General features: G+C 43.9%; 1 protein-coding gene across 2 annotated transcripts in view; it reads left to right on the forward strand.

Moving 5' to 3' along the window:
- Positions 1-27,775, forward strand: part of PINX1 (PIN2 (TERF1) interacting telomerase inhibitor 1) — a 62,113-nt gene extending 34,338 nt beyond the window's left edge. For both annotated transcript variants that reach the window (XM_063153175.1, XM_063153176.1), the window contains exon 7: positions 24,773-27,775. In XM_063153175.1, coding sequence (XP_063009245.1) covers positions 24,773-25,375 — 603 coding nt within the window. In that variant the 3' untranslated portion in view covers positions 25,376-27,775. The remainder of the gene's footprint in view (positions 1-24,772) is intronic.

Genomic DNA, 27,775 nt, shown 5'->3' on the forward strand with positions numbered 1-27,775 from the left:
GACAGAGGTGCTCAGGTACAGAGGGATTCTGTCTCTCTGCCCCACTCAGGTGAGACCTCACCTGCAGAGCTGCCTCCAGCCCTGGGGCCCAGCACAGGAAGGACCTGGAGCTGCTGGAACAAGTCCAGAGGAGACACCAAGATGTTTAGAGGGATGGAGCAGATCTGATGTGGGAAAGGCTGAGGGAATTGGGCTTGATCAGGAGAAGAGAAAGCTTCAGGGTCACCTGATTGTCCCTTCCAGTCCCTGAAGAGAGGCTACAGGAAAGATGGAGAGAGACTTTGGACAATGGCATGGATGGATGGGACAGAGGGAATGGCTTCTACTAGCAAAGAACAGGGATGGATGGGATAAAGAGAAGGAATTCTTCCCTGTGAGGGTGGGGAGGGTCTGACGCAAGTTCCCCAGAGAAGCTGTGGCTGCCCCATCTCTTAAAATGTTCCAGGCCAGGTTGGATGGGGCTTGGAGCAGCCTGGGATGGTGGAAGGTGTCTCTGTCCATGGCAGGGTGTGGCACTGGGTGATCTTTAAGGTCCCTTCCCACCCAAACCATTCCATGATAAGTTTTGATTCCATTTTTTGACTATTCAGGGCTGTGCTGAGAACTTCTGATGGCAGAGGGGAACTGAATGATTTTCAAAGTCACTTCCAACCCAGTCCATTCTGGGATACTGTGATTCTGGGATTGATCTTGTGATCAAGCAAAACATCTCTGTGTGTTTGCTCAGTGGTCTCTTCCTACTCTGGTTTCCATGGTTGCAACCCAAACCTTTTTCCAATTTCCCACCTTACCCATATTTCTAGCATTCCAATGATTGTTGATGTTCTCATTTAATATGAAACATGTCCCAGTGGCAATGTAACAATCATACAGAGACTTCACTGAAATACCTCAAAATACCCATTTTTGTGGATGCACAAACCATTTTCTTGTTATGAGTGTGGAGTATTTTAAGAATAGCAGAAGGAGGAGTATCTGTGGGTCAGGTGAAAGTTTCTTGTGCCAGGGTGTAAAAGCATCAATGATTTGTCAGTATTATGAGATTCAGTATTCTCTACTGTGTCACATTCCTGTGCCACACCTTGTCCTTTTTTCCAACTCTCCAGCCTGAGCTCTGCTTTTGGGGTGGATCAGGGCAGAAAAGGACAACTTTGTGTTTCTTGGAGAGCCATTAAATTGACTCCTGGAGAGGCAGGAGCTGTCCAGGCTTTCTCCACTTCAGATACATGTTATCACACATTAACTTATCTTGATTAATTCTGCAGCAGATATGGGAGCAGTTCCCTGGAGTTCTTGTGAAAATGAGAGGGACCTGCTATCTCCCCATCATCCTCCCTCGGCGTCAGAGTGTCTGTCTCTGGCATGACTGGGAGCCAAGGGAAATTGCTTGACATCACTTCAATTTCTGAATCTCAGTTTGGCACTGGGAAGGTGAATTCCAAAGCCAGTTTTATCCATTGGATGGTACAGATCATGTTGACACACTTCCTTTGCTCCTTGTACTAAATCTTCCAGGAACACTTCCCCAGGTGAAGTTGCAGCAGCTTGAAAATTTGAGAATTTTCTTTTTTTTACCCCTTTTTCCTCCTCTATTTTTTTTTTTTTTTTTTTTTTTTTTTGGCCAGAGGTGGGCAGATGCCACTCCTCTCCCATCTAACCCTTGACTATTTCTGAACGTCAAATTTTGATTCTGGTCACTGTAAGTTCCAGATGGTTTCCCCAGTCTGAGGTAAAACCTCTTCTGCATAATACAAGCAAATTAATGAATTTTGGATAGAAAATCACATTTCTAAGCCATGATTTCAGTATCATATTCAGGTAATAGGTCTGCATGTCTTCAAGACAGAATTTATTAAAACATGTCACTTCTGGCTCATTTTAGTTGATGGAAGCTTCCTTTAAAAAAAAATTCAAATAGCCTAGTTTCTGCTGGGGAAGCTTTCTTCTGAATTGAGCATGAAATGCTTTTTTTTTATTCAGAAAATCTGTTTCAGATGTGTTTCAGACTTTTCCTTTGATCAACAAATAACTTGCCAATCAGCCTATTGAAATTCACTTTTCCAAAGGAGACCAAAAGAAAATTAAAAAAAAATGTTTTAGGAAGCTCATTCCAAGTTTTGCTTCTTCAGACAACACCTCAAAGCCACTTTACCAAACAGATTCCCCCTGAAATGGCTGGTGTCTGTCTTGCCTGTCTTTTTGTCCTTTTTTTTTTATTTTTGGCTTTTCATTTTTGTTGTTCTTCGACAAGATTATCTCAGCAGTGTCAGAAAGGACCTGACTTACCCAAAGCAGCAGCAGTTAACAAAATCCAGCCTCTGATCCGGGTTTTCCTCCCGAGACTGTGCTGAGTTTATTTTGCCATTCTTGAGAGGTGGTTGCTTTTCCAGTCAGCTCTGCCTTTGATATCCCAGCTAAGTAAAGCTGCTAAATTTGTCCTGGCTGTGTTTTCTTTTTGAGCATTTTCTGGACAAGTGTTTCAACTCTTCCTTTCCTGTCCTGTCTGATATCCAGGGATAAACACACCCAGACACACAAACACACACACACACATGCTGGTTTATCCTGAATCCTGGACTCAGTGCTGCTTTCATGTGATTAGAGTCTTAAAATACTTCTTTCATTCCAGCTTGAAGGAATATTTGACATTTTTGATGCCATCACTATAATTCCTGTCTTGCCCAAAGAGCATTATATCATAATTTCCTTATTTTTGTATTATTTCAGGAGGTTTGAGTGAGGAATTTTTTCTTTATTGTGGTAGAACTTAAAGAGAAATGGCAGAACAAAGTTGGAGAAATGCTGAGATCTCATGATTTGCCTTTTGAATTTTTTTACTCAATAGCAGTAGGAGTAACATAAATTTTGATGTGCCATGTATACAGAAAAGTGTTTTTCATTTATTGGAGACACTAAGTCATGTTTAAGGGTAAAATGTATCATCAACTCAATTATTTTAAAGCAAAACTTTAGAAGCTTCTTTTAAGGAGGAGAGGGAGCAGGAACTTCTAAGAGGAACGTTTTACTTTGCCTAAAATGCCAATAAATTGATTATTTCTTCATTGACCTCTGTTCATTTTGGGTCTCCATATGTTCTTCTGTATAGATATAGTAAACTCTTTCAATCATCTGGAAAACTAGTATATTTTAGGATCTTGTGTGCTTTTAGAAATGAAACTAGACTGTTCTTTTAAATGTCTCCCCAAACACCTTGTCCTAGAATGAACTGATAGCAGAAATAAGTCCAGAATTTGGGGATCTTGAAGTGCTCAAGAACTTTCTCTGCCCTGTCACATCCATGAAGTCCTCCCCCAATTTTTTGGCACCCTGTGACATCTGTGACATGGATTTAACAGCTGCTGCAGTTACATGGGAGGTGTTTTCTAAAATTGTTTCAATTTATAAATTGACAGTGCAGACATGATTTCAGTAATGATATTGAGGGCTGGGAAGGAACACAGGAGCAATTCTTGATGTTTCTAAAACAGCCATTTGGGAATTATATGTGGGTATTTGCTAGATGGTTTTTGGTTTTTTCTACATCAGTCGATCCAGGTGGGGCTTTGTGGAGAGCTGGACACTTGGTTTCCATCTGGAACATTTATTTATCACCTTTATGTTCAAGTCTTACTTGAAGGTGCCTCCTAAAATGATGTTGAGTCCATCTCACTTACGCCTGACGGTGTTTCAACAAGAAGTAACTCCAGTTTATAGAGGGTGGAGGCTGAGGCACCCATAAATTAAATCTTATGTGGGCAGGAGATGGAAAGATGGAAGATAACCCAAAATCCTTGGAGGCTCTGTCTAGCTTGTCCTCTGCACACTAAGAAAATGAGGTGGCAGGAATGAAGGAACATAAAGAGAAGGAGGGAGTAGAAAAAAGAGAAGGGAAAGCAGAAGAAACCATGAAATAAAACTATTAATTTATAGAATGGGCTTTGGAGCAAAGGAAACCATGAAATAAAAATATTAAATTTATAGAATGGGGCTTGGAGCAACCTGGTCTAGTGAAAGGTGTCCCTGCACATGGCAAGGGGTGGAACAGATTGATCTTTAAGGTCTCTTCCAACCCAAACTATTCTGTAATTCCATTATCATTTCCATATGAAGGGAATGTCCTTTTGCCAGCTAATTGGTTTTATTTGCAAGGGGAAGAATTCTCATGTAGTAAAGATTATTTAAGTCCTGAGATATCTTTTAAACCCTAAGTCATCCTGGGTGTGTCACAGTAGGTCAGTTTACACTGAGAATACAGAAGATTTTAGGTAGTTTTCAGTACTCTTTAAAATCCTAGCACAGTTTTTTTCCCAAAACTTCAACCTTTTGAATTACAGTTATGAGAACTAATTCTCTTTTTTTTTTTTTTTCTTTTTTCTTTTTTTTTTTTGTCCTCCTCTTGCTTAAGTTTAATTTTTACTGCCAGCCTTGGTGGTGTCTGTTCTGGAGAGTAGCAGGAAAAGCTGATAAGGGCATAGGACAGAAATCTTTGTGCTTATCTCCCTGCAACACATGGAGCTGAGAGTGCATCCTTTTCCTGTCCTAGGACAGGAGACGTAAACTGACCATCTCCTGACAGCAGGGACTTCAAACAGAGCCTCCAGCCTCCACAGGGTAGGAATCTTCTCTCAACTTCAGAGGCCAGCTAGGTGAAAGTGGGTCACTGGCTGTTTAGAAAGCTGGGTTAGTGCCAAAAAGAATAAAAATAAAAAAAAAAAAAAACCACCACAGTTCTGATAACTGCTGGGTCAGTAGCCATCTCTGTAGATATTGTGGTGATTTTTTTCCCCCAAAGGGCATAAATTCAGCCCAACTTCTAATTGTTTGTTTGGACTTTCACCAGAAGGTAAATTAATTTTAAAAGTAGGGAAAGAAAAAAATGTACTCCAAAAGAGTTTTATGAAATCAGAATTTTGCTGTCAGATTTGGAACAAAGGTCAGACAGAAATTGTCCTCACAGAAGGGGTTATTTGGACAGTGTTGTCACAGATGAACATTCTTTATGCATTGTCTTTTTGATAACAAAGTGACCTAAAACTGAAGGGTCTGAGGCAGAGGGAGTGGGAATTGGAGCAAAGAGAACCTTCCACCAGGAATGCCTCAGTGTGCCTGGAGCTGTGCCAAGCCTGGGCTGTGACTCCAGGTTGGGAACCAATTCTTGGAAAACTGTAAACACAGTTAAGAATTGGCTAGAGCAACTTATTTTTACACTTAATAACAGCTTGGGTTCATTCCTAATTTTCACCATTAAGAGAGGCACAGAAAGTCCCAGCTCTTCTGGCTCCATGTGAAAATCTTCCTCAATGGCCAAAGCCAAGGAAGAGAAATGCAGGAAGAAAACCAGGAGTCCCCAATCAAATATTGGTGCTGAACAGTTTGGGACAAGCTGCTTCAGTGCTTCCCAGGCCTTGGTGTCCCTGCTGTAGGACAGCCCAAGAACTCCATGGCAATGCCAAGTTCAACACAGAGGATCACAATGGCAAAGAATCTTTGAAAGTGTTTTTCTTTTCATTAAGTGCCTGCCTGGCAGCCTGACCCTTTCCAGAGTGGCTTGCTCTGGAGTCTCCCTTCAGGGGAGCTCAGCACCAAATCTTCATTTTCCCAGAAATCCTGGGACTCTGCAGGTTTCCCAGCTCTGACAGCAGCTCCCATCAGCTGAAGGTGCAGCCTCATTCTCTGAACATTTATTTATTGCTCTGACATTGGCAGGCCTTGCTGAGGCAAGTCTCATCTGCTTCATATGTTCACTTGGAGACCTCACCAAGGCTGAAGAAACAGCGATGATCTCATCCTTTCCCTTTGTTTCAGGATTCACAGCAGTTCCTCCAGAATGATTGATTTGTTGTATTTTTTTTTTTAACAGTCACTTCTAGTAAATGTGAGGGCTGGAGGAATTAGTAGCGTTAAATCTCAAAGGTTTTCAGCTCTAGGCTGGGATTTGTGGTTTACTACAGTCCTTAATCTCAGCTCGTGGTCACATAACTTTGATAAAGGCTGGCTTTGAGTGGAAAACCAGTAAACTTTTATCTCTTCCCTCCTTCCAGTCTGATATTCCTGTCCCAGAAAACCTCAAATGACTTCCCAAATGCAGCTCAGGCAGTGCAGAGCAGCTCTCGGACCCTTCAGCAGTGGGATGAATGGGATCCCTGGAGTCGTGTGATTAATCCCATTATAATCCAAACTTCCTAGTTTTCTTCCAGTCCCTGTGAATCAGATGCAAATTGTACCCTGTGGGGTTGGCTAATCTCTCATCAATAGCAGGCTCCCAGCTGCCTCTGCAGGTCTTTTGGTATTTCCAAAATCATCGTCAAACCTTTACACTGTTGTTCTTCCACAACTTTCTGCTCTCCAGGATTCACATTATTGTCAGCTCTGCTTTAAAGACAAAGCACAACTTCTGGGGAATGTTGTAAAAGCTTTTCCTAAAGTGCTGTGAATCTAAGACCAGGTTAAATTTGCTGAGATTTAGGCTTTTCTGCAGTCTTCAAACTAGTGATGGACTAAAGGCCAAAATTTTAGATTCAAAACCCAAATATAGAGATGCTGAGTTTTCTGAGAAGCAGAGGAGCTGGAGCTGGGAGTTCAGCTCCCAGCTTACACCCACATCCCCTTTTCTCCAAGGCAGGAAAACTGGGAACTGGTTTGAGCACAGGGTGTGAAGATCCCAGTCTGGGAGGGAACATTCTTGTACGCAGCTCACCCTTCCCCTGGACTTGGCAAAATGAGCTCAGCTTCCTCCCTCTGAATCACTTTTACCTTCTGCACTGGCACAGAGTTGCCTGGTTAGGTGGTGAACTGGGGTAGAAGATGCAGAGGCAGAAATCAGAATTATGGAAAGTTTAGATTGGAAGGGATCTTAAAGATGATCTAATTCCAAATCCCTGCCATGGGCAGGGACATCTTCTACTATCCCAGGTTGCTCCAAGCCCCATCCAGTACCTCTTGTGTAAGAAATTTGCCATTTGCTGTCAAGCCTGAAGAAAAATTCTGTAGCTGTTGGTTCTGCAAAAATTTCTGTCCTTTTAGAAGGACCCTGACATGCAACTGGAATTTATCCCCAACCTTCCACATCACTTGGCCTCTGCCAGAAAGGCCACATTACCCAGTAATTCCTGCTGGATATTGCAGAGGCTGTCACTCATCTCTGGAGCTGCCCAGCAGCATGGTAGGAGCCGTTGTTACGTGAGTCCCATCAGCTTTTCCGTGCCCCGGGACATTTGGGAAGCAAATCCCACCACCTGCCAGGGATTTCAGGGCTGTCAGTAAATTCCTTAGTTCCTGGAGAAGTGTTGCCATGGAAGGTGGCCTTTTATTCCTGTTTGTGCTGGCTTGTCTGCATGAGTGTCAATAGCAGCATCAGACTGGGCAAAATGAAACCTGTCAGTAGCTGCCTCCCGATGTTAACGTTGGCAGCAGCTCCTCGGAACTGTTGCAGGGAAGTAGCTCTGGTGGCCAGATTCTTTCAAAATTCAGAGATTACCTGTTTGAATGGTTAACTCCTTCAGGAGAGCTCTCAATCTATTTCCAAGCTGGTTCTTTACATAGGAGGTAATTTAGGAAAGGATCTAAGAGCTCATGAAATCCATCACCTTTCCTCTGAGAGGGATCAGCTCTGTTCATGTGAGTCTTGACAGATGTATTCAAAAATCCCACTGTGGTGCTCTTTCACATCAACCCCACAGGCTTTGCACAGGCTGTTGTGTGCCTGACTAAACTGGGAAAAGCTTCTCCAGCTCTATAAAAAATGCATCTCTGCTGCTTCTGTTTACAATCATTATTTCTTTACCACAGGGAGTAGAACATGGAGGTGAGACCATCGTTCTCTCCCAACCTTTGACATTCATGTTGCTCCAGGCATCATAAACCCCAAATCATGCATTCCTGCCTGTGTCCCTGGTTAAGGGTTTAATAGCTGCTGGCACTCCAGGCAGAGATGAGGCTGGCGGATTTTCAGGTTTTCTCAATCATCAAGGCTAAATTACCATTTTTCTCCTTACTTTGAGTATAACCTGACCAGCCCTCAGTGTGAATCATGGCAGGCTCAGACTCTGAATCTGTAGTCTGGCATCTTAACCATTACTGTGACCCTGAACCAGCAGATTGTTGCTGTGTCTGACCTTTCTTCTGAACATATTTTAGGGAGTTAAACCGGAAAAGACATTTAATATTGTTTAGAAAGTGTTTGTGGTAAGGAGGTGGGGGAGAAGGTGGGTAGGGCCGGTTGAAAGATGAAGGTGCTGGAGCACCAGGAGCAGCTTGGGGAGCTGGGAAAGGGGCTCAGCCTGGAGAAAAGGAGGCTCAGGGGGGACCTTGTGGCTCTGCACAACTCCCTGAAAACAGATTGTAGCCAGGTGGGGGTCAGGCTTTTCTCCCAGGGAACAAGAACCAGGATATGAGGAAATGGATCCTCCACAGAAGTAAATTCCCTCCCTAATTCTGCTTGGAAGTGAATGAGGAAACCCCCTCTGAATTTCTGGAGACAGTGTCAGGAACCCATCCCATTCCAGCCATATGGACTAGACTGAACCAAGTCTGGCTCCTTCCACCCTTCCAGCTGTTCTTTAATTCCCAAACGTGGCCTTTCAGAGGATGTTGAGCAGGTACCTTCACTTGCACGTTGGGGAAGCAGTGATGCCCGGCTGTGCTGGGTGGGCTTTGCAACAATTACACTGTTATTAATTGAAAACCAGCTTGAATACACACACACAGAATTTGTAACAAGAATTCCCACAGCAGCATCTCATGGTGAACTCCCTCTGAGCCCGAGCAGAGAGATAAATCCAAATTTGTGCTTTTTAACTCCTAGAGATGTGCAGCAAACAAGGGGAAGACTATTAGGGAATGAAGAATGTGGTCTTTCTCCAGGGAGTTTAATCTGCCCTGGTGACTCCAGGCTTAGCAGGAGATACAAATGGTTCTGTTTCACTGCTTTGTTTCACTGCTTTGTTTTAATGTTGATTTGTTTGTAGTCTGCCCGAGGTACTAATTGGTGTTTTACAAGTAGAAATACAAAGGTGTCTGCCCTGAAGAACTCACTAACAAAAAGCACTGCAGCACCGTCTTAATGACAGTGAAATTTTCTGCCTAATGAACCAATCGCTTTGATAAAATCTCTACCTCCTGGTGAATTCCCTGCTTTGATTTCCCCCTCGACTCCCATCTCCTTTTACACCTCACTTTGTATTCTTTTTTCCACTCTGCTTTAAATTTTGGGGGCGGTTCTCACTCTAATCAACATTTTACAGTGCAGCTCCTGGAAAGAAAGTGAATCACCTCTTTCATTAGGAACAAACAACACAGGGCTGATGTTGCAACTGTGGATATTTCAGCTGAGAAAGTGGAAGCCCCTGGCCTGGCACTGCATTTTAAGAGGATGGTGGCCTGTCATTAGCTTTTAATCCCTTCGACATGCTGCCGTCCCCAACAGGTTGTAACACGGATGTCAGTGCCTGCATTTGCAATGCTCATACCCAGGATAATCATTGAACAATTCCTCCTCTTTAGTGCTGTGCTGGCTTCTTACCACCTATGACTTAGCATGGATTCTTGCTTTTTTTTCTTCAGAAGGTGTTGATTGCTGCAAAAGTAGTCATGTTAATGGTTGCCATCCTCACCTTACTCTCACTGCTTCCATTTGGATGTTTCCACTTTTCCAGAGGTGATTTCCTATCTGGAAGAGGGTCTGTGGCTGTTTCTTGTCTGCTTCAGTACAAAATATTATTCTAAGTGGTCTTTACTGGTCCTTTATACTGTTGTTACTGTTTTCCTGTTTCTCATTGAGCCTCACTTCCACCTTAAATCAACACCTCCTTTTAGCACAAGTCCTGTTTGCATGAAGGTGGTGAAAAATGTCTGAGAAATCAGATTAAGGGTAGTTGGAATTAAAGGTAAATAGTTCTGGCACGCTTGATTTTGGGGAGCTTTGGACCAATTGGCATTATAGGGATTTCTTTTTAACCTCTATCTGTGTGATATCTTGTTTTTAAAATTGTCCAGCTTCTTTTAGATATGGTATTTTAGGCATGCAAGAAGCATCAATACATCCAGCAACAGGCTGGATGAACTGCTGAAATACATCCTGACTTTCTAATTTTATACTATTTCATAGTAGGTTCTATTTTACCCACGTGCATTTCTTTTTATTTATCAACACTGAATTATTTTGGTTTTATTTCAGCTGTTTAAAGGACTGCTTCATTTTTAGCCTGACTTTCAGGTCAGTTAAAGAATAGATAATTTTTATTTTTTTTTTTAACACTTACTGTCCTTGGAAGTGTTTGGAAGACATGGATGTGGCACTTGAGGATGTGGTTTATGGGTGAACATGGTGGCACTGCTGGATTGACTTTTCCAACCTTAATCATTCCATGATTCTGTGATTTTTTTTGTTCTATTCCATCCTCTCTCACTGATTTGAGGCACAATCCACAGGCAGACAAATCTGACGTTCCTACTCTTTGTGAAAATAAATTATTGCATGAAAAGGAAAGACAAATCATTTTCCCAGCTGGGTTCAACTGTGTCATTTGACATCAGAGAATCCACATGGAGAAAAGGTGTTAAAAACTCCATAACCACAGTTACATCTTCTATCAAAACCTGTTAGAAGCTTTATCAGGTCCAGGATTATCCAGCCACAATATGCAAAACACAGCCATCCTTTCCTAAATGAAAAACAGGGCTCCCACCTTGGATCAGCCATGACCTTCACCTGTGCTTGGAATGAGTTCTTGGAGAACTCCATGGCTCCACCCTCCTGCTTTTCTCAGGGCATTAAGTGTGGGGTAATGAAGGGAATGAACCTGAGCTGGCATTGCTCAGTCACTGCAGGGATCTGAGATGGGATGGCTTGGTGGTGTTGGGACCGCCCAGCTCTGGAGGCAGCAGGAGGGATCAGCAGAGAGCAAAACCAAGGAAAGAGCAGGGCAGTGGAGGATTAATTGGAAGGAGGCAAAGCAAAATTAGCAAGGAGATTTAAGGTGGATATTAGAGTGTAACTGGGGGTAGGCAGCATCTCTTGAAGCTTCTGTGTTCCTGCTAAACGTGGGGCCACTCAGGTCTGATGGATGAGGAGACACTCCCCATCCCTGGAAGTGTCCTAAATCACATTGGACGAGGCTTGGAGCAACCTAGAATAGTGGAAGGTGTCCCTGCCCATGATTTTTTTTAAGGTCCCTGCCAACCCAAACCATTCTGTGATTCTTTATTTCCCTTTTTTCTACATTGTTTTAGTGCTCAGCATCGAGCAAGAATTTCTTTGCAAAGAAATTTGCTCTTTGCTCTTCTCTTTCTTTGCTGGCATCTGTTTTTTTTTTTCTCTGCTTCAGGACACTTAGGACTTCTTGCTGAGCTCTCCTGAGCCTTCCATGATGGATTTGAGGCCCCAGCCAGCAGCACTTCCCTCTCAAGGAAACAGCTTCCCACAGCTGAGGAACAGGAGCAGTCTGGGGACAGCCAGCTCCATGTTGGGCTGATACATCCCTGACAGGAGGGTGCAGCCAGCTGGGGGTCAAGTTCTTCTCCCAGGTGACAAGTGACAGAACCAGAGGAAATGGCCACAGGCTGCACCAGGGGAGGTTTAAATTGGATATTAGGAAAAATGGAAAGGGTTGTCCAGCCCTGACACAGCTGCCCAGGGCAGTAGTGGAGTTCCCATCTCTGCAGGGGTTTCAAAGCTGTGTGGATGTGGCACTTGGGGACATGGATGAGTGGTGACCTTGGCAGTGCTGGGGGATGTCTGGACTCGGTGATCTCTGAGGGCTTTTGCAACCTCAGTGATTCCACAATTCTGTTTTCCTTTCCTTACCTGCAGACCGCAGAGCATTAGGAGCAAACGAGACGTTGGGAACAAATTGGTTTTCCCTTTAATCTGACATTTCCTCTTGAGTCTTCATTTTGCTGCTTATTCCTGGAGCAGTTTGCTGCTGATCTGTGATAAGCATCCCATTCCCACTCCTTTTCCAGAGCTCCTGTGCCAGGAGACATTCCGGCTTGGAACGCGCGCGCTGCCTGCGGGGTCGCCTACCTGGCAATTATTTGTATTGCTTTGTACCCACTCAGAGCCTTTAACCTGCAAGTCCCTTGGGGCACAGGTTCTGTGTTTTGTGTGGTTCACTGGGCAACCAGAGAGCTCTTCACTCCCCTCAGGGCATTACACAAAGTGTTAATAATAAAATCCTAGGAAATCTATCTGGAATTGCGGGCACAGGGATTTTCTCGTTGGCGGTTTTTTGCATTGCTGCAGAATCTTTATGCAGCAGAATCTTTATGCGGTTCCATAAAGCTGGAATGAAAGAGAAGTGAGCCTTTAAAACTCAACCAGGTCAAAACCAGGGATGCAGTCATCACCAAAACAATAAAAAAAAAAAGGGAAAACACCTCTGCTCTGGAGCCAGGCTGAGAGAGCTGGGAATGTTCACCTGGAGAAGAGAAGGATCCAGGGAGAACTCAGAGCCCCTTCCAGAGCCTAAATGGCTCCGGGAGAGCTGGAGAGGGACTTGAGACAAGGCATGGAGGGACAGGACACAGGGAAGGGCTTCCCACTGCCATAGGGCAAGGATGGATGGGATATTGGGAAGGAATCCTTCCCTGTGAGGGTGGGGAGGCCCTGGCACGGGTTGCCCGGAGAAACTGTGGCTGCCTCTGGATCCCTGGAAGTGTTCACAGCCAGGTTGGATGGGGCTTGGAGCAACCTGGGATAGTGGAAGGTGTCCCTGCCCTGTCAGAGGATGGGATTGGATGAGCTTTAGGTTCCCACCCAGCCCAAACCATTCTGTGATTCCATGAAAAGCAGAACAGAAACACAAAGGTTGGCCATGGAAAGCAGCCCAAAGGCAAAGAAGTCCAAGGGTGGATTTGAAGGTGGAAAATGAGGCTCCTTACTCTCAGGAGAAGAATTCAATGTAAACCCAAGAGCAGGTTAGACAGATATGGATGTGAAACAATAATAAATCAAATATTTTTACCTTTAATGCCTGGTAGATCAGGACTCTATTGCCCATGAGCAGAAAAGCTGAGATAAGATCCTGACTATGAGGCTACAAAGTGGCTCAACATTATAGGATCAGATAATCACAGAAGGGCTTGGGTTGGAAAGATCCCTAAAGATCACTGAGTTCCAGCCATTCCATGGCTTTTTATCAGTTTTGAAGGACAAAACCTCTCCTCTTGGACATTTAAGACTTCCTTTACCACTAAAGCAGACCTGGGAAATTTCTATCCTGTATGTGCTGATCTGAGCTGTTCTCTCCTCAAATGACCTAAGGTTAAAGCAGGTGAGTTGTTCTGCAGCTTGGCAGAGCCAAAGTTGTGCCAGGGATGGCAGATTTCACCAAGTGACCATGAGGATCCTTTGTCCCAGGTCACAGCAGACGTGCTCTGTCTTGCTCAGGCTGCAGGGCCGGGTGAGACATTCTGGCACTCTCAGGCTCCAGGGATTATCCATTAGTTTGTGCCAACTGCTCCATTACAGGTTTTCCAGCTGCTTTGTGGCTCAAATGTGCTGTTCGCTTTCCTGTTCTCAGTGGGGATCACCTCTCAGTTTGGTGTTTCTGGACAGGATCAGTGGTGGGTGGATCTAAAATCAGAATTTCAGAGTGTGGTCATCATTGTTGACCTACTCAAGGCTGTAAAATGTAGAGATTTAACCACATACTTCCCCCCTCTCCTTTCCTCAACATTATTCCTTCTCTGTACATTCCAAATGCCATCTTTCTCCATCCCAATAACCATTCCAAACTGATCATTTCTCCTTTTCTTCCCCTTCTTCATCCTCCTTTATGCTTCCTTGGCTCCCCAGCAGCATTCTGCTTCAGCCTTATTAGAAACCTTTGTCTAATTGCTTTGGAACCTTATTTTTCAGTATTGAAGGGATACCCAGGATTCATAACACTCCTTAGGAAGTGTGCAGGAGCCTGGAAGAGCTGTCTTACAGTAGGAAGCCTCAGGAGTTGGAAATATTTTATTTGCTGCTGAAATAAGAGCGAGTTTTTAGGCTTTCCCTGATAATTGTTACCATTCCCTACAGGCTGTTGTGGGATGTGTGGATGGAAACCCAAGAATAGGTTCTGTCCTTGTCTCCTCCAGCAGTTTTTTTTTTCATCCTGAATGATGTCATGATGTTGGTGTTGCATCTTGCTCATGGTTACAGTCATCCTGTCTTTCCTTCCTTCGGTGCTCCCATTGCCAGAGTTAATTTAGAACCAAACTGTGTAAATACTCACAACTGGTCGTGTTAATGAGCAGGGAAAAGCAGCAGAACCTGGAAATCCAAATAAAGTCAGAACATTTTATATCTCCTTTAGAACACAGTGTTCACCTTTGCTTTTGTGCTGCCTTGGAGGAGAATTTGTGCCTCCAGGAACTTGGAAGCTGCAAGCGAGCACGGAACAATGCAAGTCTCTGCAGAAATGGGGCTGTGATAACTTGGCTTTTTTGGCCTACATTTCTCAGTGGTTATTATTTGTTAATTATGTTGTAGAGTGCTCACAAGTGGGCTAATTGCTTCCCCAGAGAGCTTGCAAGGAAATGATGGACAGAACAAGGGCAGGATGTTACACATCTCAGATAGCGAAGAGGGTAAGGTAGGACACGGGCAAGATGGGTAGGGAAACACTTGGAGCAGCATTTTGAAGCTGAGAGGAGAAGAGTTGTGTTGGTTTTTGGAGGGGAGGTTGAGTCCCACTTGGAATTGATCTGAGGAGCTGATTGTCAGAAGAGTTGTTTAAGGAAGCATCGAAACTAAAGGCAGAAATGAAGAAGAAATGCAAGAATTTATCAAAGAAAAAAAAAAAAGGCTGCAGAGAGGTTGTACCTGTCTGGGTTGTAGTGAATCCTTGAAAACAAGGATAAGATCTTTATGAGCAGTAGCCACACTGCATGAATGATCTTCCTTAAAAAATAAATCCCATTCCTCAGACCAACTCTTTTCTTCAGACCATTATAGATGGGAAAGAAGGAAAAAAAAGTGCATATACAGCCCTGCTGTTGTTTTTCAAATTTAAGTCTCATTCTTGCTGGTTTTGTTTCTGCATCTTTCTTTTATCCTACACAGGAGGGTATTTATGGTATTTAAGGTATTTCTGGTCTGTCCTGCCCCAAACTGGGAAGTTCTGATTCATTTCCCTGTGCTCTGAGTCCCCCTTTGCACCTGCTTAGAGGAAAGGAACCAAGCCTGAGGAAGGCACACTAAAAAGTGACAACAAAGTGACACAAGGTATTTCTCAGGCTCCTGGGCCACTGCTGGTGCTGAAAAACAGGAAATGTCTTTCTGCTTCCCCAGAGATCTGAGCTGGTTTGGATCCATGGATCAGCTCTCCCACAAATCACTATCTCACATCAGAGGAACAGAAGAGGCTCAAGTGTTGATTTTCCTTTTGAGAAGCATTTTCAGAGGGGAAGGGGAAAGGAGCAAAGCTTTGGTTTAAGTTACCTGCTTCAAATGCTCCTGGAAGCACTTTATTTGCACACAGATCTGCTTTTCTACATTTATTATTAGAAAAGAGCCAGAAGAGGAGTTTGACATAGGCAGGTGTTGTTTTCAGATTTCAAAGCACATGCAGTTTCCTCTGCCAGAAGCCAAAGCTGTGCTGCTGTGACTGTGCTTGCTCTTGGAGTTGCTACCAGAACTCCTTTCTCTCCTCTGGGTGCTTCCAATGGTTTTTATTCCATTCTTGCTCTCAGCATCGCAAATCTTCAGAGCCCTCATTGATACCTTTGCTTGTATTCACAGTCTGGCTGGCCAAGCCCACTTGTTGCTTGTTTTGGGGTTCTTCTCTATCTGTAGAACACAGGAAGAAATCCTGAACTCAAGAATCAGCAAGGGTTTGGTCTCCTGAATTCTTAATAGCAGCTGCCCATTCCACACACATTGCAAAGGGATAATAAAAAGTGCCCAGGACATGTGGAGAAGGCTTGGATTGCTTCTGGGCATGACACAGTACCCACAGAACTGGGGACAGGGATAGGGATGACTGTCCTGGACTCTTGAAGAATTTTTTAGACATTTAGAGTCTGGATTCAGGATTAACAAAACAATCTGCACTGATTTGCATCCTGGACTGATCCCCAGTGTGGGCAGCAGGGGAGGGGAGGATTCTGCTGCTCTGCCCTGCTCAGGTGAGACCCCACCTGCAGAGCTGCCTCCAGCCCTGGGGCCAACAGCAGAAGGACCTGGAGCTGCTGGAAAGAGTCCAGAGGAGGCCACAGAGATGCTCCAAGGGCTGGAGCCCCTCTGCTCTGGAGCCAGGCTGGGAGAGCTGGGAGGATTCACCTGGAGAGGAGAAGGATCCAGGGAGAGCTCAGAGCCCCTTCCAGGGCCTAAAGGGGCTCCAGGAGAGCTGGAGAGGGACTGGGAACAAGGTATGCAGGGACAGGACACAGGGAATGGCTTTCTACTGCCAGAGGGCAGGGATGGATGGGATATTGGGAAGGAATTCTTAGCTTTGAGGGTGATGAGGGCCTGGCACAGGGTGCCCAGAGAAGCTGTGACTGCCCCTGCATCCCTGGAAGTTTTCACAGCCAGATTGGACAGGGCTTGGATCACCCTGGGATAGTGGAAGGTGTCCCTGCCCATGGCAGGGAGTGAAACTGGATGAGCTTTAGGTTCCCACCCAACCCAAACCATTCCATGATTTTTCTCTGCCCACTCCTTTAAAATACAGTACCTGAGACTCCTGGTGGTTTGATTCCTCACACATCTGTCACAAAAGTGCTGGGTCAGGGCTGTGTTCAGTGTCCCAGCCCCAGCTGCACATGAGTGGAATTCCAGGGTTATTTCCATCCTTGTTCATCTGGGATACCTCTGTGAAGGATCTCAGAGCACCATACAAACACTTTATGAAGCTCTTAGCCCTGCTCTGAGTTTCATGCAGTTGATCAGGCATGTTCTGTGCTTTGATAACCTGTGCCAGAGCTGGAGGGAATAACTTCTCCAGGGTTTCCCAGCAGCTGGGAAGAGAACTTGGGAAACGTGACCTTCCCAGTCCTGTGCTTGCTTTGCTGGACTGCACTTCCTCTGTTATTCAAGGTGAGAACAGAACAGTTAGAATTGATTTAGGTGCTTTCTGGGGAGATGAAGTCACTGTGTTTGGATCTCTGCTTCGTGCCAATAGAGAGATCCTAAGGGAAATCTCTCCTAGTAGTTTTGTTTATATCCAGTCTTAGGCACAGATGTAATTTGCAGGGAAATGTGAAGGAAGAGAGGCTGTGCTGGCCTCAGCAGAGGAGCTGGAGTGGAATGAGATGTCACAGGGATATCTAAGTGTCTCTCAAGATATGAAAAGGATTTTCTCTGCCATGTGCTGAGGTTTTTTAACTCATTCCTTATGTGCTTTCAGCCTTCTGCACCTCTTGGGAATTATCCCATGGTGTGTATTCCCCCTTAGCCTCAGCTCCTGGACTTTTCTCTCTGCCTTTGTTGTGCAATAATTTCAATAAATTGTGTTCTTTTTCCTGAAAAGTGTAAGAACAGTAGGAGGAAGTGTATGTGTGTGCCCTGTGGGACACAGTGCCAGGATTCCCAAGCTGCCCTTGGAAATACAGGTGCTGTGGCCTGACCAGGATCTGCTCAGGACAGCTGGAATGAATCCTTGCAATCACGTCCCTGGCCAAAATTTAATCCGTTGCACTTTTGCAACCCTGTTGTTTCCTGTTCCTCTGGTGTTTGCAGGCTGGAGGCAAAACCTGGCTGAGTGTCACAGCTTGATTGTGAAGCTCCTGTTTCACTGATGGGATCAGGCTGGGCTCCAGCTCATCCTGCACCCCTGGAAATGGATTGTTTGTGTCACAAACAAATGGCATTTTGCATACCAGGACTATTCAGCAAGAGAGATGGGGGTTTTCTGGTGTGTGAATTGTAAGAATGAATGAAAATTGCTAAAATTGGCCACTTGCTGAGGTACAGGATGAGCTTTTGACAAAAATGTAAAACAGAAGGACGAGACAGGCTGGGAGAATTTGGATGTGGTTTTAATAGAAACGCATCACCACAGAATTTAAAACTGAAATAAAAATGGAATCAGCAAATACAATGTAAATGAAAATCAAGCACCTGTAGATTGCTGCAGTGGGGTGAAATGGGTGTTATTAAGTGGTGATAAAACCTCCTCATTAGGATGTGGTGCCACATCCAAGGCCAGGCTGGATGGAGCTTGGAACAGTCTGGGATAGTGGAAAGTGTCCCTGCCCATGGCAGGAAGGTGGAATTGGGATGGGCTTTAAGGTCCCTTCCCACCCAAAGCATTCCATGATTCTGTAATCACAACAGGGATATCCTGAAGGATGGTAAAGCCTCTGTCTTTGGAGATTTAATTCCAAAAAAAGGTTTAACTTTTAAAGTGGAGCTGGTCTAGCACTCACAGTAGTTCTGCTCCAGAGGTCAATGATCCTATTAATAACCTCCAGATTATTTTAGGCATAAATATACTATAATAAAATTCCTCAGCCTTTTGATTGCTAGAGAAACAATCTGCTCTTTTGTAGTTGCAAGTGTAGCAAAAATGGATCTTCATAATTCCATGGAAAACATTTTTCCTTGTCCCCTTTCCATTCATTACTTCCTTACCTCTCTTCTTGTCCTTGCTGGGTTAGAGACAGCCAATGGCTCATGTGGAGTGTAGAAGTTAATATCAACTGCAAGTTAATATCAACACAGCTGATGTTTCAATATATTCTGGCACAGAATTTATTTTAACAGTCAAACAGGAAAGTGCTTCTCTGAAGTTATTGGAACTTGTCCTTTTAACAAGTGTCATGTCACCCAGGTATTGGACATTCAGGATTCTCATTCCATTTCCCATCAGTGGATTCATTGTTCTATTGGTTCTCAGGATAAATCACAGTAAAATTAAACCTCTCTATGGGTATATGGCATGTCCTGGTGATTACACCACCATGGCCAACAAAAAACAGAAGATGCAGGAGATCTGAATTTTTACCACTTTTGTCCAGGTTGAGAATCCCTGCTTCTCATCTCTTTCATTAAACCCTCATTTATTTTAACAGGCTGCCTATGGAAGTGGTGGAAACATCATTCCAGGAGGGATTTAAAATCTGTGTGGTTATGGCACTTGGGGACATGGGTTGGTGATGGCCTTGGCAGTGCTGGGGAATTTTTGGACTCAATGGTCTGGGATGGATTTTCCAACCTTAACAATTCTGTGATCACCAGGAGGTCAAATTGCATCCCTATTTAGGTTTTTGAAGCATTACAGGACTGAAAGTTACTTCTGGAGTCCAGATCTTGCATTTTCCATTCCAAGCAAGAATTAACTCCCCCTAACACTTCCCTGGTAGTTGTCTGAGTTGTTTTCAGTGATTGAGACTCCCAATGATTGTTAAGGCTTCACAAATATATTGATTTCTCCTACTGGCAAAGTTTTCCTGTGGATAATTTTCATCTGCTGCTTGTCCTTTTCCTCATGAGCACCAGGGCAATTGTCCTGTTTTCCCTCTGCGTCAGCCCTTTCTGTATGGGGAGTCTGTTCTCATCACCTCTTCACAAGATGCTGTCTGCAATAAACCAATTTTAATCAGGTAAATTAAAAGCATTAGAGCCTCCTGGGTACCTGTTCTGATGCCAGAATCGACTGCAGAACTGTTGGTATGTGGCCTTATTTATGCATGCATTTATTTTAATCCTGCTTAAACTCATCAGGCTACAGGTCTTTGTTCACCCTCTCGCCTGTTTGATCCCAGTCCAAATGTTAATGCTTGTACTTAGCTCGAAGTTGTCAGCTCCTTAAAGCCAGATTCTGTCATCCTTGATGTCTGCAAAGCTCCAGAGTGACTCTTCAGGAATCATCTGCAGCCATTCCTGGGATGGAGAGATACAGGGATGCCCTCAGCTCTTGCCGCTCAAGTTTTGTGCACTGCATGAGGGTCCTGCCAGCCTCTCGGTGAGGATCTGAAGCAGCAGGAACAGAACAGGATTATTTTAATCTTATTGTTACAGTTTCTCAGCAAGGAAGTTGGTAAGAAAGGCGGAACAGCAGTGGCTGCAGTTTAAAACTAAGAGTGATCCTGTGTTTTCCATGGAACTCAGGCTCCATGTGCTTCATCCAGCCCACTTTTTGTCATTTAAGTGAGAGCCTACTGAAATAGTTTGGCTTTATTCTGCCTTTTTGCTCATCCCTTCTGGACTTTGCCTTTTGTGCCATTTTTGTGAATCAGATTTCACAAAATCATTGTGAATTAGTACCAATAAAGCAAAGTCACGTGAAATTACTGGGCTTGAGTAATAGTAGTTCATATGTAGCAGACAGAGATGGTATAAGAGATTATTTTATTCCCCTGTTTTATGATTATAAGTGTGAAAAAGGAAATACTTGCATTTTGAAGAGGAGGGAAACTTCTCTGAATTAATCCAGGCTGCTTCTCTTGCTCCTGTATGTTTCCAGCACCCTTTGCATTGCCCATGGGTTCTGTCTCACTTTTCCTCCCAGGATAACATGCAGGTGTAGCTCTTATTTTTGAATATTAATTATAATAATCCTAGAATGGTTTGGGTTGAAATAGACCTTAAAGCTCATCCTATTCCTACCTCTGCCATGGACACCTTCCACTAGACCAGGCTGGGTTTCAAACCCATTTGATTTCATGATGTGTCCAAATCCTTCCCACTTTTGGCTTCTTCTCTTCATGTTTTCACTGATGTGAATTCCTTTGATAATTGGCCATAACTCCCTGTTTTTTCCTTTCACCAAATAACTGAAAGGTGCTCTGAGAGTGGGATGCCCTAGAAATGCAATCCTGATCCTGAAGGATTCAAGGGAACCAGGATTTCCCTCTGTAAGTTTAGTGTACTCCCTTAATGATTTAATCAGCAAGCAAAGAAAGGCAGAGAAAAACACGGTGGTACATGGAGTGCTTTATGTCCTTTAGATTATTTTCCATACATTTCACTAATTACATAAACAGATGATATTTACAGGGAACTTCTGCCTGTAATTGACCTTCATCTCTTCCTGTGCACTTCCCAACCTCTCCTTGAATTTTCCTATTGTTTCCTCTTACTCATTCCACGTTTAACACCATGTTTCAAGCAGTCCTTTTGTTCTGCTTGGGACCATCCTACCAATTCCCTATTCCCCATTCCTTTTAACTTCATCTCAGGCAATTTTGGAACTCATGGCATGGACAAACATAATTTCCAAAGCCCAGTCTTCAGGTTTCCCTCCAGTTCCAGCCCAATTGCTCTTTTCCTTTTACTTGATCATCAGTTCTCTGGAGGAAGAATATTTCTTTCTGTCTTTTATCTGGTGAAAATTTTGTCTTTCAGAATATTCAGCAGCACAATCCACTTTTAGGGATATCTGCCTTATTTTTCTTTGAATTTTTTCTCTGTGTTGGGTCAAGCAGGGGAGGAATTACATAAACTTTGAGGGGTTAGAGAAAACCCCTGGTTAGAGTTCAGCAGTGTTCCCATGGCTACTGGGACAGGTACACCACAGAAGCAGGAATACCTTGGCATTTAACAGCCCTTCCAGGTGATTTATGGTTTTACATAAGCTTTTCCTAAACTCAGAGGTTTTCTAGGGTTGGCACCTCTTTGCTTGTCTCCATGCCCTGTTAATTCTGTGCTCAGTGGCCCGTGGTTATTAAAATTCTTATCAATAAAGGAGTTTCTGAGCAAGGTTCTTATTTTCTAAACTCGTACATACTTTTGGAACTCCTCTGCTTAACCAAAGGAACATTTGTTTTTATGCCTAATGTACTTCATGAAAAGAAAGAAACGTGTAGAGTTCAAGTAATATTTGCCTTCAATTACAGTAATTAAGTTGTCAGGACTTGAAGTCACCAAGGCAATGAGAAAATCCTTTCCTGGTTGGCCAGGGAGCAATGGGTGTTCTGGACCCGAGTGTGTTTTACACATTGGGGTGGGGAGGGAAACGGTCCTGGCTGAAAACCCGGGAGTCTGTTTGTCCTTTTGCAATCCAGGGTGTCAAAGTCCTGCTGTGGGGGGAAGGAAAATGACCCTGTTTGCCTGGGCTTCAGCAGGACCAGGGAAGTGATTGTCCCTCTGTGCTGGCACTGCTGGGGCACCTCCAGTGCTGGGGACAGCTCTGGGACCCTCCCAGCAAGAGAGACCTGGAGGGACTGGAGCATGTCCAGGGAAGGGAACGGAGCTGGGGAAGGGGCTGGAGCACCAGGAGGGGCTGAGGGAGCTGGAAAGGGGCTCAGCCTGGAGAAAAGGAGGCTCAGGGGGGACCTTGTGGCTCTTCACAACTCCTGACAGGAGGGGACAGCCAGGGAGGGTCGGGCTCTGCTCCCAGGGAACAGGGACAGGAGGAGAGGACAGAACCTCAAATTGCACCAGGTTGGACATCAGGAGGAATTTCTTCATGGAAAAAAGTTGTTAAACATTGGAAGGGGCTGCCCAGGGAGGTTTGGAGTCCCCATGCCCGGAGGTGTCCAATGAAGACCTGTTCGTGGCTCTCAGTGCTTTGGGCTGGGTGACAAGGATGGTCCCAGGATGGAGTTGATGGTGTTTGAGCTCTTTTCCAACCTAAATGATCCAATGTGATGATATGGGATTCTCTGCTTGTTGGGTTAGGTCTTACTAAAAAAAAATAATATAAATATAGCTCAACCCATTTATCCTTGTAATTCTGTCTTGTTAAACTTCTGCTGCAGCTCCCCTTTCAAAGGTAACCTCTGTGGATACATCCTGTTTTTCCCCATGTTCCACATCCCTTTTCAGGCTTCTTTGCCAGAAGTCAAATAGTTTCAGTTACTTCATAACCCTTCAGGAACACTACAACATATCCCTACAAGAAAAGTCCCTAATTTTGATAAGTGCCCACACAAACATCACTGGAATCTCAAGTGCTGCCTTACTTTCGTTCCACTGGAATAGCTCTCTTGAAAGCAGATGGATGAGGAAATCACCACTCATAATGCATCACTAATGACACCAATTTTTGCATTCCTGCTCATGGGAGTAAAGGTTATGGATGCATAAGGAACCAGATCTGGAAAACCTTACTCACAAACCCTAATAAACCCAGCTTCAGCCAGCAAGTTTAATGATGCCCTCAAGAGAGCCAGGTCCCTTATCTGCAGCATCACACAATAACTATAAAGTGTGGAGATAAGTGGGGTTTTATCTCCCAGCTCTTTGCTGGCCTTCCCTGAGTATCAGGTTATGGCAAAGTGGCTGTGAAATCTGACTGCTCTGATTTGGGCAGGCAGGATTCAGGATGTGTGGGCAGAGTGGATGCTCTTACCCATCTGTGCATTTATGAATGGGAAATCAGGGAATTATCTCTGACTGTAATCCCTGTGGATCCCCTTTCCTTCAAGAAGGGGTTGTAGGGCAGATGTTGGTGAGGATTCTACATCAGCTTTTGAGGATCCTTCCCAGCTTTTCCCATCCACAGGGGGTACCTGGTTCCCTGTGGTTTGTACAAGGCTTTAAAAAACAATTAATGAGCTGAGGGAGCTGGAAAGGGGCTCAGCCTGGAGAAAAGGAGGCTCAGGGGGGACCTTGTGGCTCTGCACAACTCCCTGACAGGAGGGGACAGCCAGAGGGATCAGGCTCTGATCCCAGGATGAGAGGGAACAGCCTCAAATTGTGCCAGGGGAGGTTCAGGTTGGACATCAGGAGGAATTTCTGCATGGAAAGGGTGGTCAGGCATTGGAAGGAGCTGCCCAAGAAGGTTTGGAGGCCCCACCCCTGGAGGTGTCCAAGGTGTGACTGGATGTGGCACTCAGTGCTCTGGGCTGGTGACAAAGTGGGGATCAGTCACAGCCTGGACTCTATAGTCTTGGAGCTCTTTTGCAACCTGAATGATTCTGTGATTCTTTGAAAATTTGGGACATTTCCAGGAGTCATTTGTGACTTTTGCCAAGCAAAAGGCTATACCACAAAGGCTTTGTTTTGAGTGCTTTGGTATGTATGTGAACAAGCCTTAATTTCAGCTGCCTTTCTGGTTTGTTTCTTTTGTAAATGTCAGATAATTTAACAAATTATACATTTCCATCTTGTGGCATTTGTTGCTTTCTCAGTCAATTCTCTTCATGCCATCCATAACATCCAGCTCCAGAGCTGTACTTTGCTTTCAGTTTGGTATTTCTTAGTTTGATATTTCCTTTCTAGAAAGGAGACTCTTCACCTGCAGCTGGAGATGAGCAGCTCTTTATTTCATATCTGCAGAAACCTTGTAAGATGTAACCTGTGATGTTGTTTGTGCCATCTGATAACGTGTGATCAAATGGAGCCTGTTTAAATAACAACATCTGGGACACCCTGACAGCAGAGCAGCTCTGAAACAAACATTTCCAAAGATCAGATAAGATGGGAGAGATGCCTCAATGCTGGATTGCTCCCTGGATTACAAGTTCTTTGCTGAAGAGTTATTCCAGGCATGGGATTTCCTTTGTGCCACAGGCTAATGGGTTGCAGTGGATCATTTTTCATGCTGGTTTATGTCTTGCAGAGACATGTGCTTTGTAAAGTCAGTGTAATGCACTGAGTATGGCAGTGGTAGACATGAGTTACATAGGAGTAGGTAAACTAAGGAACTCAAAACAACTGAAAATTGGCTTGGTTTGTGTTCTCTTGCTGCCTTCCCTCCTTCCACCTCTTTTCCCTAAACCTACAGCATCTTTCACATTAAGGGCTGCCTCACTTCCACCCAAATCTGTACTTTCATAGTTAATTTTCAAAGCACCACGTTGCTTTTCAGTATTTTCCTTATTAGTGTGCAAAAAACCAGCATTATGTTTAAAGCCATGACTCCTGGACTCACTCCTGCTCCTCTCTGTTCTCTTGCAGGAGGATATTGCTGATCCTGACTCCCAAGAAGAGGAGAGGACCAAGTGTCTCTCCAGCCCTGGAGATGGTTCCAGCACAGTGAAGAGTGCTCTCACTGTCCAGGAATATTTTGCCAAGCGCATGGCAAAGCTGAAGGGATCCCAGCAGGAAACAGAACCAAAGGTGGATCATTCCAGCCCAGCAGCTGAAGAAGCTGTGGAGCCTTCAGAAGAGCTGGAAACCAAAGTCAAAAAGAAAAAGAAGAAGCAGAAGAGAGATGATGAGGCAGAAAGGACAGAGGACTGTGAGAAACCAGGGAAAAAGCCTAAGACAGGGAGCTTGAATGGAAAGGAACTGGATGATCCACTAAATGAATGTCACAAAAGGAAAAAAAAGAGGAAACATAAAGAGGAGAACGAAGGAGAAAACATCAGTTGTTATGAGAATACAGGCAATGGAGAAATTTCTGTGGGAATGTCTGAGGGGGAGGAACTCAGCACAGAGGAGCAGGAGGAAAGGCAGAAGAAACGCCACAAGAAGAAGCACAAAAAGCAAAAAGAGGAGACAGGGGAGTGTGGGGAAGGAGCACCCAGAAAGAAAAAGAAGCACTGCAAGAACATTTAACCCTTTCAGGCTCAGGGGTTAGTCTGTGTTGTAGGAGGCTCTGTGTAAACACAGCACCAGTCCAGGCTTGGACACTGCTCCAGCTCCAGATGGATCTAAGCACAGTCTGGATCTAAACTCAGACTGGATTTAAACTCAGACTCTATCTAAACCCACCTTTTCCAAGGATAAACATGGTGATGGGCCAACAGGAGCTTCAGTCCATGTTCAAAAGGGATCCACATGGAGGATCAACACATCAAGACTGTGAAAGGCAGGGAATGACTTTCTGCTGCTTCACCTGACTGTGTTTTTCTCAATCCATGAAAAAAAATTAAAAATCACCCTAGTACTGCCTTTTTTATTAAAATTGTTTTCACTTGTGAGAGCCCAGCTCTGCTTCTGGAAGCAGGAGGGGGTTTGCAAAGCTGTTTGTGTTTTTTCCTTGATTTTTGAAAAGTGGTGTCTAATTTTTACATTTATCTCTTTTTACATATAAAGTGAATGTTGTTTCTTCCCAAAGTGCTTACTCTGATTAAAAGTTTGCTCAAAAAAGTGTCAGCACTTAAGGGTGAAATAAAAAGACCTCCCTGTGCCTCCAAACCATTGTCGAACAGTTGTAACTTTGCACCAAAGCTGAAGGAAACGTGTATTTACCTTATCATTTAGTAACCATACCTAAATCTTTGATTTCCAGGCAATATTCAGGATCTCTTCACTGGTACCTCTGGAATCCAGAAAGCTGCCTTGGATAAAGCAAGGCTTTTTCCTGAAACTGGGAGACCAATAGATTTTAAAAGCACAGTCAGATTGCTGTTGCCATTCACACATTGAAAACTTGCAATTTGGATTTATAACCAAACTAGAGCTTGTTTCTCATTGTAAGCCTGGAAATAAGGAATGCTGGAACTGGGCACTGCCACAAGCAGTTTTGTGGGAGATCTGAAGCATTCAGCATGAATTTTGGCATTTTAATGTCATTTAGAGCTGTCATGAGAGATGGGTGGGCTTGGAAGTGGTGGAATGGGAAGAAGGATTCGCCTTCCTGGTGTCCTGTTCTGATATTTCTTTGGCCACAGCAAACTGACAGCACAACCCTGAAGACCAGAGAGTTATTCTGGCAGAATCCAGAATCCAAATCCATGAGCTGCTCATTTCATCCAGGCCTGGCTGGGTTTCATCAGTGTAAATATAAAACATCCCATTGGCTGCTCTGCTGAAGCAAATGGGTACATTTTTATATTGTCTCAGCTCAGTGGAGTTGCTTAACACGGTCTGAGGAACATTGTCAAGATGCAGATGTTAATAGGGAAAAAATTTCCTTAAGCTGCCTTTATTGTGCAGTGGAGGAAGCTCCATCTGCAGCACCCAGACCACATGGATGGTTTGGTTGCAGCTCAACTCTGGTTTTTTAAGATCTCTTAGTTTTCCAAAGCACCTTTTTTTCCTGCTGCCTTCAGGACATGCTCATTCACTGCAGCAAAATGAAATTTCACTTCTTGCATAGGAGAACAAGATGCCTTTCCCTGGATTTCACATGCCAGGGATTTTAACCCTTGTTGCATCTACTTTTCAGGCTGTACAATTATTATTCACCATAATCTGCTTGTCCCTGGCTGCCTTAAATGAAATACCACCAAATACCATCAGTTATTGTCAAACTGGGAGGAAACTCCATGCTTGAGGTGAAAAAAATCATCTTCTCAGTGAAAGAAGACAGCAAAATAATGTTTTATGTTAAACTGAAGCATCCCTCCTGATTTCTTGCTCACCACAAGTTGGAATTTTTGTTATTAAAATCCAAAAGCCTGATTGTTTCCAATTATTATTTTTTAACTCTTAAACCAACGAAACTTTACAGCCTCTCTGGGATTTCATTTTAAAAAGGTGCTACTCAAGGAATAAGGTTTCCTTCCCCAAATACTGCTGGGCTAGTTTGTTTGTTCCCTCTGTGAATTTTCATGTGTTTCTGTGTGCTAATTCTTGTGGGTGCTTGGCCACATTCCAGTGTCAGTTACAGGAAGAATAAAACCAGGAATAAACCTTTAAATTTGTGCTGTTGCTCCTATTAAATTCAGGATACCCAAGACTTAAATCTGGTTCAGATGGAAGTATCAGCTACCAATGGAAGATTCTCTATTTCTGCAATAAATACACAGCACTTTACCCTGGGAAATGTGGAATTTTAATGTGCCCCAAGCTCTGCATGTGGTAGTAGGAGGGGAAAATCATAATAAATAAATAATCATAAATCATAAATTGCTTGTATTTGACAGAAACAATTGATTTAACTGCTCTGCTCTGTGTTTGTGGTCAACATTACTCAGTGAAAAGCTCTTCTTACCAGATACTGTCCAGTGAAATGGATGATTGGAACAAGAGAAACATGTCTCAGAGTAATAAATTACATATATATTTTTT

This window comes from Melospiza melodia, chromosome 3 (genome assembly GCF_035770615.1).
Source record: "Melospiza melodia melodia isolate bMelMel2 chromosome 3, bMelMel2.pri, whole genome shotgun sequence".
Taxonomy (NCBI): domain Eukaryota; kingdom Metazoa; phylum Chordata; class Aves; order Passeriformes; family Passerellidae; genus Melospiza; species Melospiza melodia.